The 16,670-nt window shown below is 45.4% G+C and overlaps 1 protein-coding gene across 1 annotated transcript; it reads right to left on the minus strand.

Moving 5' to 3' along the window:
- Nucleotides 1-12,558: 12,558 nt before the first annotated feature.
- On the minus strand, nucleotides 12,559-16,240 carry LOC115198474 (Fc receptor-like protein 5). The gene is made up of 7 exons (XM_029760440.1): nucleotides 15,789-16,240; nucleotides 15,191-15,475; nucleotides 14,654-14,974; nucleotides 14,280-14,558; nucleotides 13,872-14,120; nucleotides 13,641-13,751; nucleotides 12,559-13,350 (listed from the first exon to the last, which is right to left on the minus strand). The coding sequence occupies exons 1-7, from the start codon at nucleotides 16,081-16,083 to the stop codon at nucleotides 13,271-13,273; spliced, it is 1,620 nt and encodes a 539-aa protein (XP_029616300.1). The 5' UTR covers nucleotides 16,084-16,240; the 3' UTR covers nucleotides 12,559-13,270.
- Between the last annotated feature and the right edge of the window lie 430 nt (nucleotides 16,241-16,670).

Raw genomic sequence — 16,670 nt, forward strand, 5'->3', positions numbered from 1 at the left:
GATACACACTGAAAGAAAGTGGTCACCTCGAGCCCTGCAGCGTTACACCATAAGCATGATGGACACCAGTAGAAAGGGAGACACCGCCAGCAGACCACACAGAAGCCTGGGCAGCAGAGAGATGGAGACAACAGAACCTGGAGGGACTAGCATAACACATGTTTTACCATCTAGACACACACACACAGCTCTTCGCACCTCTCACTGTCACCCAGCTTTCTGGTGATTCTCCATCTTCAGATTTGGCTGCAGGATTTTGCTTCATAGTCAGTGTAGCTGTTGGGCAGGGCATTTAAGTTTTTTATTATTAATCCAATTATTTCAATTTCATTAGAGACTCTCATAGCCATCACACCAGAGCCAGAGTTGCCAATATGAGACAGATGCCCTATAGGTGTCACGCCTGCTCCCTCTTTCCCTCCCTGGAGCTCAAAGGCGCCAGGCTCCCCAGCATTACACACTCTGCCTTTCCCCCGTCACGCGCATTATTTGACTCAGCTGGACTCAATCACTTCTGTCATTACCTCCCCTGTATCTATCTGGTTCCCCGCTCTATTCCCTGCTGCAGCATTGATTGTCATGTCCTTGTTTTCCCGTGTGCTGATGCTGTGCCTGTCTTGTTTCATGTCTGTTCTTCATTAAATGTTGAACTCCCCGTACCTGCTTCTCGACTCCAGCATCGGTCATTACAGAATGCTGCAGCCACCTAAGCCTTCTGTATTTTTTTCAAGAGGATCGCAATGGGGATAGATTTTTAATCTTGTTTGTGTCATTCTCGTTGATGGTTGCATCGCGTTTATTTTGTATTTAAAATGTTTAAATATATAAAAATAGTTACAATACTTACCATACTGGAAGGTAGAGAGTAGGATAAGTAGTATTCCCTATTTAGAGAAGCAGGAGAAAGGACCACCGGACATCTCTTTAAGGTGTTGTATGACTGTTTCCTCTGGCTACATGTCCTTATCTATCACTGTCACTGGTAGCTAGCAGTTGACTAACCAAAACACACAGAGAAGAAAGAGTAGAGAGGAGAAAGGACAGAGACTTCCTTTTGATGAGGGCTGCTATTCTATAAATAATTCCTGTATACTAGCTGAAAAAGAAGTCACATTCTATAGTTGCTCTCTGAAAATAACCCTTCACTCAGCTTGAGCGTTAGACGATGAGACGTGGGTGTGTTTGCGGTGTGTCACTGTGTTGATGTCTGATGGTGGTGGTTTTGGAGCCTATGTTTCCTAGCTGCTGCTGGTTGTGTGGTTAATGGTTAATCGTTTTGTCACCAAAGCCCCATATTCTACCCACCACTGCGACCTGTACGCTCTCGTTGGCTGGCCCTCGCTTCATACCCGTCGCCAAACCCACTGGCTCCCGGTCATCTACAAGACCCTGCTAGGTAAAGTCCCCACTTATCTCCGCTCACTGGTCACCATAGCAGCACCCACCTGTAGCACGCGCTCCAGCAGGTATATCTCTCTGGTCACCCCCAAAACCAATTGCTCCTTTGGCCATCTCTCCTTCCAGTTCTCTGCTGCCACTGACTGGAATGAACTACAAAAATCTCTGAAACTGGAAACTCTTATCTCCCTCACTAGCTTTAAGCACCAGCTGTCAGAGCAGCACACAGATCACTGCACCTGAACATAGCCAATCTATAATTTAGCCAAAACAACTACCTCTTCCCCTTCTGTATTTATTTATTTATTTATTTTGCTCCTTGGCACCCCATTATTTCTCTTTCTATTTTGCACTTTCTTCCACTACAAATCTACCATTCCAGTGTTTTACTTGCTATATTGTATTTACTTTGCCACCATGGCCTTTTTTGCCTTTACCTCCCTTATCTCACCTCATTTACTCACATTGTATATAGCCTTATTTTTCTACTGTATTATTGACTGTATGTTTGTTTTACTCCATGTGTAACTCTGTGTTGTTTTATGTGTCGAACTGCTTTGCCTTATCTTGGCCAGGTCGCAATTGTAAATGAGAACTTGTTCTCAACTTTCCTACCTGGTTAAATAAAGGTGAAATAAAATAAAAAAATGGTACTGATGTTTCAAAGATACCAGTAGCTTTGTTACTTTGTGAGCGGACAACTCAATGTTGCAGAGAAAGAGAAAGGAGGGAGATAGAAGGCTTGGGAGATGAGAGAGAAAGACAGAGAGCGAGATTGAGAGTGAGACAGAGACAGAGAGAAAGAAAGACAAAGTGCAAGGGGGAGAGAGAGTGTGTGTGGGGAGGTTAGAGAGAACGAGAGCAAAAATGTCATAACAGTGTCGGTGCAGTTTCCTCTAGGCTTCATATACCTGTAGAAGTGTTTGCATGACTTCATCTGCCTGCTCATAGGTCAGTGTGGCTGAGGTACAGGAAACACCTGCCAACTTTTTCAGAAGGTAGTGGGTCCCATGTTACTAATAGAGGCCCCCCTTCTACGTTTCAGGTAACATTTTGTGGTGATGCCACTTCCTGTGACTGTTTCTCAGGAGCAGTGACAATGACCTGGCTGGCTGCGGGCTGTCTGTCTGACCACATAGACATAAACACATAAACACAAAAACCCCCTAAGTGGAACAGTGACCTTCCAGACCATGCAAGGACACTGAAGATAGCAGTCAGAGTCATACACCACTAATGTCATTAATCGTTTTACCTGTGTTGGAGTCGGCTAAACTTTGGACATTGAGATATTAAATAAATGACAGAGAAGAAGCCTTGAATAGAAAGAGTGGTAGAGAATGGGTTTTATGTCAGAAGTTAAGGGTTCTCTGTAGGAAGCCAGAAGGCTTTGAAATGTGTTGGGTGGAGGAGAGCAGAGTGACGTGTTGATATAGGGAAGACAGATGGATATGTGTGGATTAGGTGAAGGAGGGGTTGAGGTCAGGAGGTGAGGGGTTGAGGTCAGTTCACCTTAAGGGAGTAATCAGGGTGTAGTATCTGGTTACCTTCTTCCTGTTGGGCATAAACTGTAAGGATTGGAGAGAGGGAGTGTCTTAAGTAGGATGTATATGACTGTGATGGAGAGAAATGTTTTGCTGTCTGATTACAGCTGTACAGAACCTTTGGGAAGAATTAAACTTGGTTAAAGCTTCTCTAGTATCCGTGAGTGATTTACTCTGAAAAATAAGAACCTAACACCTGTCTGTAGGATGAGGAGGCAATATGGGAGAACTGGCAGTCAGTCATATGTAGGTTACTAGATTCTCAGAACTCCTGCAGAGTATATGACATCATCAAACTGAGAAGAACTGTTATTTTCAGGCACACTCTTCCCCAAGAAGCAATTCTAAAAATCTCTAAGGGTCTTCAGCTGATGGGGTGCAGCTTTTGAACTTTGCTCTTGGGGCATTTATGTTATATTCTTCAAGATTCAATGGGTAGATATAATTAAGTCCAAAAATGGATGCCGAAATAGCAGATTGCCTTTTAACTCACACATTGTGGAGCCTGAGATCTATACTAGGATGAAAATAATTTTAACCAAATTAGGTTTTATGGAAAAGTTGACGATGACAATATCCATGTACAGTAAGAAACACTCATGCAATCTGGTGGATAAAAAATAGTTTATTAAAAAGCACAATGCAAAGACATTGTAAAAGTAGAGGCCATTAGAAGAAAATGTGAATAATATACAAATATGTTATTCTATCATCTGAATAAATCAACAATAAAACTCAAATCACAATACAAAGCAGATACAAATGCTGTAGCTACAGATAAGATGCACCATAATTTCACCATAAGGAAAAGAAAAAAGCTGTTACAGTGAAACAATTAAACCATGCTTAAATACAATAAAATAAGTAAATAAAATAAGTAAGAACTCCTTAATGTACAAGTTGTTTTGGCATGTGTGTTTGTGCGTATTGAGCGTACAAAATCCATGTTCCGGGTTCCTTCTGCTCCTCTGATGGTGTGTCCTTCCATTCCTCCGTCCCTTCATCACTCCAACCTTCTATCCCCCCATCCTTCCATCCTGTCACGGTTGTCGTCGGTTAAGGAGGACCAAAACGCAGCAGGTATGTGCAGGCTCATCTTGATGTTTATTTACTTTCAAAAATGAACGTACAAAAATAACAAAACACGAACCATCAACAAAAACAGTCTGGTAAGGCACAAGGCGAAACACAGAACAATCACCCACCAAAGACAAACACAAACACACCCACATATATGGGACTCTCAATCAAAGGCAAATAGACAACACCTGCCTTCAATTGAGAGTCCCAGCCCCAATGAATCCAAACATAGAAACAGACACACTAGACTCAACATAGAATTCATGAAACTCACCCAGGGCCCAAAACCCCGGAAAACTAAATCAAATGCCCTCCTAACTCATACAACACCCAGAACCACATAAAACAAATACCCTCTGCCACGTCCTGACCAAACTACAATACTAATTAACCCTTATACTGGCCAGGACGTGACAGTACCCCCCCTTAAAGGTGCTAACCCCGGAAGCACCTTAAAAACAAAAAACAAAAAAAACAACAACCCCAAACAACAACAACAAAAAAATTCCCCCTTACTAAAGGGAGGGAAAGGAGGGTGGCTGCCGTCAACGACGGCACTGTGCTACACCCCCCCTCCCCAACCCACCTATATCAGGAGGTGGCTCCGGTTCTGGCCGTTCCAGGCAGTCGGGCCACTCTGGCAGTTCGGGGCAGTCTGGCCAGTCTGGCCGCTCGGGCAGTCTGGCAGCTCGGTGTAGTCTGGCAGCTCGGGGCAGTCTGGGCAGTCTGGCAGCTCGGGACAGTCTGGGACAGTCTGGCAGCTCGGGACAGTCTGGGACAGTCTGGCAGCTCGGGACAGTCTGGGACAGTCTGGCAGCTCGGGACAGTCTGGGACAGTCTGGCAGCTCGGGACATTCTGGGACAGTCTGGCAGCTCGGGACAGTCTGGGACAGTCTGGCAGCTCGGGACAGTCTGGGCAGTCTGGCAGCTCGGGACAGTCTGGGCAGTCTGGCAGCTCGGGACAGTCTGGGCAGTCTGGCAGCTCGGGACAGTCTGGGCAGTCTGGCCACTCGGGACGTTCAGGGCAGTCTGGCCACTCGGGACGTTCAGGGCAGTCTGGCCGCTCCGGCAGTTCAGGGCAGTCTGGCCGCTCCGGCAGTTCAGGGCAGTCTGGCCGCTCCGGCAGTTCAGGGCAGTCTGGCCGCTCCGGCAGTTCAGGGCAGTCTGGCCGCTCCGGCAGTTCAGGGCAGTCTGGCCGCTCCGGCAGTTCAGCGCAGTCTGGCCGCTCCGGCAGTTCAGCGCAGTCTGGCCGCTCCGGCAGTTCAGCGCAGTCTGGCCGCTCCGGCAGTTCAGCGCAGTCTGGCCGCTCCGGCAGTTCAGCGCAGTCTGGCCGCTCCGACGACTGTTGACTGGCGGGCAGCTCCGACGACTGTTGACTGGCGGGCAGCTCCGACGACTGTTGACTGGCGGGCAGCTCCGACGACTGTTGACTGGCGGGCAGCTCCGACGACTGTTGACTGTCGGGGCTGGGTTTACGCACTTGAAGGCTAGTGCGGGGAGCGGGTACAGGACGAGTCGGACTGGGTTGACGCACTTCCGGGTCCGCACGAGAGACAGGAGCTGGAAACCCAGGGCTATGGAGGCGCACAGCCGGTCTAGATCTTACCTCCTGCACAACCCGCCTTGGCTGGATGGAACTAGTAGCCCTGCACGAGCAGGGTGCTCGTACACGGCAGACTGGGCTGTGCAGGGGCCTGATGGTAGCCGTGCGTAGAGCGGGAGTTGGGTAGCCTGGTCCTCGGAGGCGTACCGGCGACCAGATGCGCTGCGCAGGCATCCTCCTACCAGGTTGGATGCCCGCTCTAGCACGGCACCTGCGAGGGGCTGGAATAACTCGCACCGGACTGTGCGTACGTATGGGTGAGAGTGCGCTCCTCAGCGAAACATAGCGCTCTCCACCCCATACGCTCCTCCATATAACCACGGGTAGCTGGCTTCCGGCTCTTCCTACGCCTAGCCAAACTACCCGTGTGCCCCCCCCAAAAAAATGTATTGGGGGTGCCTCTCGCGCTTCAACGCTAGTCGTGTACCTCGGAAACGTTCCCGGTCCATACCAGCCTTTTGCCTTTCCTCTCTCTCTCTTACCACCTGTCCCCATGGAAGGCGATCTTTTCTGGCTTGGATCTCCTCCCAAGTGTAGGAGCCTTCTCCCTTCAAGATCTCCTCCCAAGTCCATCTCTCACCATAGTCCAACTCAAAATCCCACTGCTCCTTCTTCTGCTGCTTGGTCCTGGTTTGGTGGGAGATTCTGTCACGGTTGTCGTTGGTTAAGGAGGACCAAAACGCAGCAGGTATGTGCAGGCTCATCTTGATGTTTAATTACTTTCAAAAATGAACGTACAAAAATAACAAAACACGAACGATCAACAAAAACAGTCTGGTAAGGCACAAGGCGAAACACAGAACAATCACCCACCAAAGACAAACACAAACACACCCACATATATGGGACTCTCAATCAAAGGCAAATAGACAACACCTGCCTTCAATTGAGAGTCCCAGCCCCAATGAATCCAAACATAGAAACAGACACACTAGACTCAACATAGAATTCATGAAACTCACCCAGTGCCCAAAACCCCGGAATACTAAATCAAATGCCCTCCTAACTCATACAACACCCAGAACCACATAAAACAAATACCCTCTGCCACGTCCTGACCAAACTACAATACTAATTAACCCTTATACTGGCCAGGACGTGACACATCCCTCCATATCTGACCCCCTCAAGGACCTGCAACATATCACCGCACAAAGTTGTTGTGGACATGCAGTCAAATAAACTCTTAAGAATTAAACAAAGAGACATACTTTAAATAGATACATTATACTTTGATATCAGAGCATTAGTCCTATATTAGTATCATATTAAGTATCAATGGCATATGGCTATTAGTCTTACCTGGGGATGTACCTGGCTTCACTTGAGAATAGACTGAATCTGCCTCAGGTGGGGTTGCTGTTTCTGTAAGGGGTGAGGATAAAACATCAGAATAATATAACTGTCACGGTTGTCGTCGGGGAATGAGGACCAAAATGCAGCAGGTACGTGTATGCTCATATTTAGATTTATTAACTTCCAAAAAAACTACTGAATACAAAATAACAAAACTACTAGAACTAACAAACGAACAACAAAACAGTCTGGCAAAGCCTAGGGCTGAACACAGAACAATCACCCACAAAACACAAACACAAACACACCCTCATTTATGAGACTCTCAATCAAAGGCAGATAGAAAACACCTGCCTTCAACTGAGAGTCCCAACACCAATTCACCAGACATAGAAACAGACATACTAGACTCCACATAGAAATACCTAAACAAACCAACACCCGGAATTACTAAAACAAACACCCTTAAACCAAACACACCACCCTGAACCACATAAAACAAATACCCTCTGTCACGCCCTGACCAAACTACAAACAATTAACCTTATATACTGGCCAGGACGTGACAGTACCCCCCCCTTAAAGGTGCTACCCCAGAAGCACCTTAAAAAAAAAAAAAATACCCCCAAACAATACCTAAAAGAAAAATTCCCCCTTACTAAGGGAGGGAAGGAAGGGTGGCTGCCGTCAACGACGGCACTGTGCTACACCCCCCCCTCCCCAACCCACCTATCTTGGAGGCGGCTCAGGTTCTGGCCGTTCCAGGCAGTCTGGGCAGTCTGGCGGTTCGGGGCAGTCTGGGCAGTCTGTCAGCTCGGGGCGGTCTGGGCAGTCTATCAGCTCTGGGCGGTCTGGGCAGTCTGTCAGCTCGGGGCGGTCAGGGCAGTCTGTCAGCTCGGCAGGTCAGGGCAGTCTGTCAGCTCCGGCAGGTCAGGGCAGTCTGTCAGCTCCGGCAGGTCAGGGCAGTCTGTCAGCTCCGGCAGGTCAGGGCAGTCTGTCAGCTCCGGCAGGTCAGGGCAGTCTGTCAGCTCCGGCAGGTCAGGGCAGTCTGTCAGCTCCGGCAGGTCAGGGCAGTCTGTCAGCTCCGGCAGGTCAGGGCAGTCTGTCAGCTCCGGCAGTTCAGGGCAGACTGGCCACTCCGGCAGTTCAGGGCAGACTGGCCACTCCGGCAGTTCAGGGCAGACTGGCCACTCCGGCAGTTCAGGGCAGTCTGGCCACTCCGGCAGTTCAGGGCAGTCTGGCCACTCCGGCAGTTCAGGGCAGTCTGGCCACTCCGGCAGTTCAGCGCAGTCTGACCACTCCGGCGACTGTTGACTGACGGGCAGCTCCGACGACTGTTGACTGACGGGCAGCTCCGACGACTGTTGACTGACGGGCAGCTCCGACGACTGTTGACTGACGGGCAGCTCCGACGACTGTTGACTGACGGGCAGCTCCGACGACTGTTGACTGACGGGCAGCTCCGACGACTGTTGACTGACGGGCAGCTCCGACGACTGTTGACTGACGGGCAGCTCCGACGACTGTTGACTGACGGGCAGCTCCGACGACTGTTGACTGGCGGGCAGCTCCGACGACTGTTGACTGGCGGGCAGCTCCGACGACTGTTGACTGGCGGGCAGCTCCGACGACTGTTGACTGGCGGGCAGCTCCGACGACTGTTGACTGGCGAGGCTGGGTTTACGCACTTGCCGTTTAGTGCGGGGAGCGGGAACAGGACGAGTCGGACTGGGTGGACGCACTTCCGGGTCCGCACGAGAGACAGGAGCTGGAAACCCAGGGCTATGGAGGCGCACAGCCGGTCTAGATCTTACCTCCTGCACAACCCGCCTTGGCTCAATGGAACTAGTAGCCCTGCACGAGCGGAGTGCTCGTACAGGGCAGACTGGGCTGTGCAGGGGCTTGATGGTAGCCGTGCGTAGAGCGGGAGTTGGGTAGCCTGGTCCTCGGAGGCGTACCGGCGACCAGATGCGCTGCGCAGGCATCCTCCTACCAGGCTGGATGCCCGCTCTAGCACGGCACCTGCGAGGGGCTGGAATAACTCGCACCGGACTGTGCGTGCGTATGGGTGAGATATTGCGCTTCTCAGTGAAACATGGCGCTCCCCACCTCATACGCTCCTCCATATAACCACGGGTAGCTGGCTTCCGGCTCTTCCCTCGCCTAGCCAAACTACCCGTGTGCCCCCCCAAAAAAATTTCTTGGGGGTGCCTCTCGTGCTTCTCCCTCAGCGCGTCTCTGGCCTCGTACCACCGCCTCTCTGCCTTGGCTGCTTCCATTTCCCACTGCGGGCGCTGATAATCCCCAGCCTGATGCCAAGGTCCGGCCCCGTCCGGAACTTCCTCCCAAGTCCACTTCTCCCGCCAGTCCAACTCGAATGCCGTCTGCTCCTTCCTCTGCTGCTTGGTCCTTTGGTGGTGGGTGATTCTGTCACGGTTGTCGTCTTCGTCTTCTGACGATATAACGAAATCGTCATCAGAAAAGGTAGACCAATACGCAGCAGGTTGACTGTTCCACATCATATTTATTATTGATGGAAACGACAAAACAAAATAAACACGCAAAGGTGACAGTTCCACAGGAGAAACGAAACACAGTGCAAAATACAATTCCCCACCCTCATTTATGAGACTCTCAATCAAAGGCAGATAGAAAACACCTGCCTTCAACTGAGAGTCCCAACACCAATTCACCAGACATAGAAACAGACATACTAGACTCCACATAGAAATACCTAAACAAACCAACACCCGGAATTACTAAAACAAACACCCTTAAACCAAACACACCACCCTGAACCACATAAAACAAATACCCTCTGTCACGCCCTGACCAAACTACAAACAATTAACCTTATATACTGGCCAGGACGTGACAATAACAGTTATATACAGAATATTATGCAGCTAGTCGATATGGGGTCAGAGGTGTGAGGTTATGATACAGGTAATATGGAAGGGGGAATATGGAAGGAGGGATGTCCAGTCTTACCTTTCTTCTTCTTGGCTTTGGCCTTCTGTTTAAGGTCAACCTCAGCATAGGTCACATCAACAGGTCCAGTTGCTTCTGAAAATTGAAATTTCCAGTCACAAATAAAGGAGTTAGATAATTCAGCATCTTTTTTGAAACTCCAAAAACACACATTTAGATTTCATAGACTGCCAACCTGTAGAATGGGTTTCACCTGTGGTCTTCCCTGTCTTGACCTCAGAATAGACTGGATTTTCCTTTAGATCAGCTTTCATTTCTGAGGAGGAGAGAATTTGTTTGTTTTATTCAAATTTGATGAGTAAAAAACACTGCTACATTTTGTATTAGTTTATGTGACAGTTGAGAGTTACGTTTCTTTTTCTTGTCCAACTTTTTGAGTTGAATTTTGGCGTACATCACATCACTTGATCCAGCAGTAGCAGCACCAGCATCTGAAATATACAGGTAGTACACTAATATCTCTACTTACTGTTAGTATGTTAGTAATATTAAACACATGAAGAACAACAGCAACAACAACTCTATACTGTATTCATGCTAAACTTAACACAGTGTACAGTACCACTGTCATTATTGTCTGAGGGAGTGATTGTATCATAGATGTTAGCGCCACCTGTTGGTCAAAGAAGAGAGAGAAAGATTAATAGGTTGGTTTTCCCTCAGCTTGCTTAGGGACATAGAGTACGGTAACATGTATGTAAAGTGAATAGTGAAAAGTCAGTATGTGAAGTTACAGAGAGAGGAAAGTGACAGTGGTCTGGGATGAGAGACTGACCATGCTGCAGATTATTATACCCAGCATCAGGAGCCTGGCCCTGGGTAGATTATTGGTCTTGTAAGGGGTCCAGGTTGATCCTCTGGGGCTGGGGGATCTGCAGGGAGAGAGATACTCATGAAACACACAGATTACATTTTACTGTATGAAAAGGAACATGGTTGAATGACAGGTGTACTCACCAAAATATTCTGTTGCAACAGGAATCTGATATGAGAAATGTATACTATTATACTGTATCAAGTCGTTACTGTTTTAAACTTTTGTAATTAGACGTCTTTCTCCTAAACATGAACCAAAAAGTTAAATGAGAATTTATAAAAGCCTCACCTTTGGCTTTTTTATATCGACACAGCAGTACCAGGAGAATGGCCAGTAGAACACCAGCAACAACCAGGCCCACAACCACTCCTACTAGGACTGATGTAGAGGGTCCAGGAGTTACACCTGGAGAGAGAACAGCAAATCACTATCAGGTTCTGAGGTAGTTGTAGAAAATAAATAAAGTAGTGGACAAAGTGAATATATATTTGACAACTGACTTGAGATCAGATGACCAGCCTGAGCTTGCAACTCCAAACCTACAGTATGCTTTTTAACACTACAAATGACAGATACCCACAGATATTACCCTCATGCATTGTGTCTCACCTCTTTTTACACTACTGCTACTCTCTCTTCATCATATATGCATAGTCACTTTAACCATACCTACATATACATACTACCTCAATCAGCCTGACTAACCAGTGTCTGTATATAGCCTTGCAACTCTTATTTTCAAATGTCTTTTTACTGTTGTTTTATTTCTTTACTTACCTTCACACACACATACCTTTTTTTCGCACTATTGGTTAGAGCCTGTAAGTAAGCATTTCACTGTAAGGTCTACTACACCTGTTGTATTCGGGGCGCACGTGACAAATAAACTTTGATTTGATTTGATATTATGAAAAGGTCATGTGACCATGACCATTTTCTCACCTCTCACTGTCACCCAGCTCTCTGGTGATTCTCCTTCATTAGATTTACACTTATAGAAGCCTTCATCTGACTTGGATACTACAGGGATGGTCATCTCCCCTGTGGTCTCATTCCTGATGAGTACTCCATATTTGTAGAAATCAACCTTGGGGATCGGGTTTGTTTGCTGATATCTATTTGTACAGTGTAGAGTCACAGTCTCCCTCAGTTAAGTAACGCCAACACTTTTGAATGCTAGTTTTCATCAGAGGCAGCTGTGTGGAATGTTTTACCACTGACCAGAGATGGGGGGAGTTTGAAAGTTGTAACTGGGGAACTGGATTTCCAGGTTAAAGTGTAATTTTGCTTCATTAATCAATTTTTAAACTACTTACCTCTAAACATATCTAAGTGGTTTGTCGTAGACTGTGAGACACCGTGTGAAGAAACAAGGTAAACATCTGGGGTTTCTTATCGCCCCCTTCAGGACAGGCCTGCAACTACTCTACGTTCTTGTGGATCACAATATAGAAACTAATATAGTCATTGGTCCATAGCGACAACATAACCCCTCAGTCTACTGTGTCTGCCCTCTTATTCCTTCCTCTCTCTATGGTCCCGTGTGGCTCAGTTAGTCTAGCATGGTGTTTGCAATGCCAGGTCTGCAGGTTCGATTCCAATGGGGGACCAGTAGAGAGAAAAAATGTATGAAATGTATGAATTCACTACTATAAGTCGCTCTAGATAACAGCGTCTGCTAAATGACGTAAATGTATAGTTATCATATTAGTACAGACATGGACCATTTCACAATGGGTTCCAATCAGTAGAAGACAAATCTGGATGTGCTTTACAGAAGACTGACAGCAATATTGTCAAAGGAATACAATGATGTAGGGAATCATCACTTTTTGTTTGACATATGAGATTTAATACAACATTTAAAATCCAAAATACAACACACCCTCCATTGTCTCTTATGCGATCGTCGTGCGGAATCATTGCGCTATCTGATGTAAGACAACAAACACTCTCTTCATTCAAGTTCCATAGTGGAATACTAATCTGGCTCCTATAATTACTGTAAAAATACAATTTTACAAAAAACATAGAGACATAGAAGTGAAAATGATGTACAATATATACAAAAAATAAGCGTTAATTGAATTAAAACAAATAATAAATGTGCCAACTTAACTGTTAAAGTTGTATTAGCAGGTCAGCCAACCAAGTATAAACCCACCTTTAGGTTTTTTCTTAATTATGAAAATGTATATAAAAAGCTTGACATTATGTAAAACACAAAATATAAAAAAAAAAGCAAATTCAGCTTTTAAACAAAACAGGCACTACACTATTGTTTAATCAACAAACTGAAGTCAAAGATGGGTAACTGCAATATTTCAAGAAAATGAACAACAATTAACGAAAACAAAGCCAAGCATACAAGCCCCCAAAAGCTGAAAACGGCAACTTGCTAAATCATAACATTTAGTATTTGTAAAATTCCATTCAGTGATATTTGACTCAGTAAACACTGTCATAAATCAATGTAAAGGCAATGGCAAAAACATAAAAATCCCAAAATGGTTGTTCAGTTTACAGTTCTTACTGTAATGATCACACGGATGATTCAGTCTGTTCAATGACATCATCAGATCGTAACTCGTATTGAAGAGATTTGGCTGTTGAACACAGGCCTATGGGAATATAACGGACAGAGAGTAGCATTGGAGTTAAACTGATTCAACTGCTCTTTCAACTGCTCAGCACTAAAATGTAATCCATCAAAAGTAATAAAGGGTTAGTTTGCCTTTTTTGAGGGGAGAACAGTTCCATAGAACACATTTAACAAAAATAGCTGACCATGGGCACTTTTCTATTTACATTTGACATGAACCATTTGAGTGATATAAGAGCATGACATAAAGAAGGAGAATATCAAGCTGGATAAGTTGATTGTCGATACACACTGAAATAAAGAGGTCACCTCGAGCCCTGCAGCATTTCACCATCAGCACAATAGACACCAGTAGAAAGGGAGACACCACCAGCAGACTACACAGCAGTCTGGGCAGCAGAGAGATGGAGACAACAGAACCTGGAGGGACGAGCAAAACACATGTTTAACCATGAACACACACACACACACACACACACACACACACACACACACACACACACACACACACACACACACACACACATACACACTTCTCACCTCTCACTGTCACCCAGCTATCTGGTGATTCTCCTTCATTAGATTTACACTTATAGAAGCCTTCATCTGACTTGGATACTACAGGGATGGTCATCTCTCCTGTGGTCTCATTCCTGATGAGTACTCCATCTTTGTAGAAATCAACCTTGGGGATCAGGTTTGTTTCCTGATTTCTATTTGTACAGCTCAGAGTCACAGAGTCTCCCTCAGTCACGGGATAGGGAGGGCTGTCCAGGATCAGAGGACCAACTGTGTAACATAATATATAAATATAACTGTAAATCTGGAGTTATCACTCACATGAGCTTGTATTTTATTAGATGCAACCATTCAATTACAGACTTGAACATCATTATCATACCGTGAACGGTAAAAAAAAGGTTCATGAATGTTGTACAACAGACATACCATCCACTGTGATGTTGACAGCATTACTGTACTCTCCTGATCCAGACTCACACCAGTAAACTCCACTGTCCCCTGTGTATGTGGACCTGATGGTACATGTGGACCCTGCTATTGATCCCCAGTTAGAGCCACACTCTGACTCCACTGCTTTCTCTCTGTATCTCTTCAGTCTCCATCCAGTAGAGTTCCTCTTCTCCTCACAGCTTAGTGAGAGAGACTTTGATGTAAAGTGTTGAGTTCTCTTAGGTCTTATTTTTAGAGACAGTGATGGTTGCGGATCTGAAACAAAGAGTGACAGAGTAAAACGTATAGTTATATATACACATGAGGGTGACTTAAATATGATTAAATGCAGTTTCAATGCAGTTAGTTACCTCCTGACCAGAGAAACTGAGGTTCACTGTAGAATGTGTCATAGACTGGGTCTCCTCTCCCAGCTCTACACACATATCCTCCTGTGTGACTTGGACCAGCAGGGATCAGAGTGAAGGAGTCTTCAGTAGTCCCATTGCCAGATAGAGGCTCTACAGAGTAGGACCTGTCTGATAGGGAGAGTAACCCAGCTGTGTAGGGAACAGTTTGGTACCAGAAGAACCTCCAGCCTGTAGATGACTCTTTAACCCCACAGCTCAGAGTCACTGAGTCTCCAGGGTTCAGCCACTGAGGAGAGACACTCAGGACAGCTTGGGGTCTATCTGTTATGAAGGAAATGACACAAATCATATGTTCAATCTTTAAAATGTTTACCATTTTGTTATTATGGTATTGTACATTTCCCCAAAATCAAACTATAGTTTTGTTCCATCATTGATCTCACTGTCTTCTATTTGACCTCATCCCTTCTGTCTTTGTCTTTCAATCCCATAAAAACAGACTTACCTAACACGGTCAACACAGTCACACTTACTCACCATTCACAGTGAAAGTGACAGGATCACTGATGATTGATGATATGGATCTGGACTGGATCTCTCCCTGACACCAGTAGAGACCCTGGTCAGACTCAGCAGCTCTACTGATGGTGAATGTGGCTCCTGTTGTAGTGTGTCTGTCAGACAAGGTCACTACGTTCTTAGTGTTGTCTTTGTACCATGTATAGCTCCACCCACTGTCAGACCCCACTGAACACGTCAGAGTTACTGTCTCTCCAGTGTCTGCAGGGTTTGGATTCACGGTCACTGAAGTTTCAGGAAGAGCTAAGAAAACAGAGAGCAGAATATCAAAACATCTCGATACATGCTTGGTCATTTAGAATAATTTAGCTGTTGCTGTTAAGTTTTTATTAAAGTTTATTTTAAATAGGAGTATGTTGACTCCATTCAGTTAGAATTTAAAGTCTATACAGTATATTTACATTTTCCCTCATTGGCTCAAAATTCAGAAAGTTCAGATAGTGATTGAAGGTTAATAGCGAGCTCACCAGTGACACTAATGTAGAGAGATGGGGCCCTATGTCAAGTGGTTATGTGCATGGAGACACTGATGTGAATGAGAGATTAGATGACTTACCTGTCACTGTCAGTCTGACTGCATCACTCCACTGAGAATATGTCCCATTATCAATATGTTCACCCAGACACCTGTAGTCACCACTGTTTGAAATATTAACCTCACTGATCTCATATTCATGCTTCCTACTGATTGAGTCTACATCATCCTTGCGCCATGTATATTTCCAGTCAGTGACTTTTCCCCTCTGTATGTTACATCTGAAAGTGACAGACTCTCCACTGAATATCTGGGAGGATTTGGGGTGTATGGTCAGAAAAGCCTTTGCCTGTCCTACACAACATAAAACCAGCATGAAACAATTACTTCACACATGTTATTTTGAGACACTCAAAACACAAAATATGTCTATCCAAAAGCAGCTTTAAAAATTACAAATAAAACATTTGATGAAGCATTAAGAGATGAAGGCTTGATCAAGCGTACAAATATCTACCATCATCATCTTCAGAGTGTCCAGTGTATATGTGTGTACTCAGCACTACAACAAAGAAAGTCACATTGCTCCAATATTAGATAGAACTAAATAACACCACGCCATATTCATGTTACTGATTACCAAATCCATCCTGTACTTTATTTTAAAGGTGCAATCTACGATTTCTACATACATGTTGGATCTTTAAATTAATCATAGGCATTTATTCTTGAAGAGTACAACTTTTAATTCCCTCAAACCTGTCTTTCCCCATCATAAACCAAAATGTATGGTTATGTTATGACAATTATTGTAAACAATGTAGATTAATGAATTTCCTTAGCCCCATCCCTCAGCCATACACCACAAAAAGTGTCAGGGTGGCCATTTTGTTGTAGTTTAAATTTCGGACTGCAGCTTTAAATGGCAGCTAACTTCCCATGTTCTGCACACAGAGAGACCAA

Source organism: Salmo trutta, chromosome 8 (genome assembly GCF_901001165.1).
Source record: "Salmo trutta chromosome 8, fSalTru1.1, whole genome shotgun sequence".
NCBI classification, from domain to species: Eukaryota; Metazoa; Chordata; class Actinopteri; order Salmoniformes; family Salmonidae; genus Salmo; species Salmo trutta.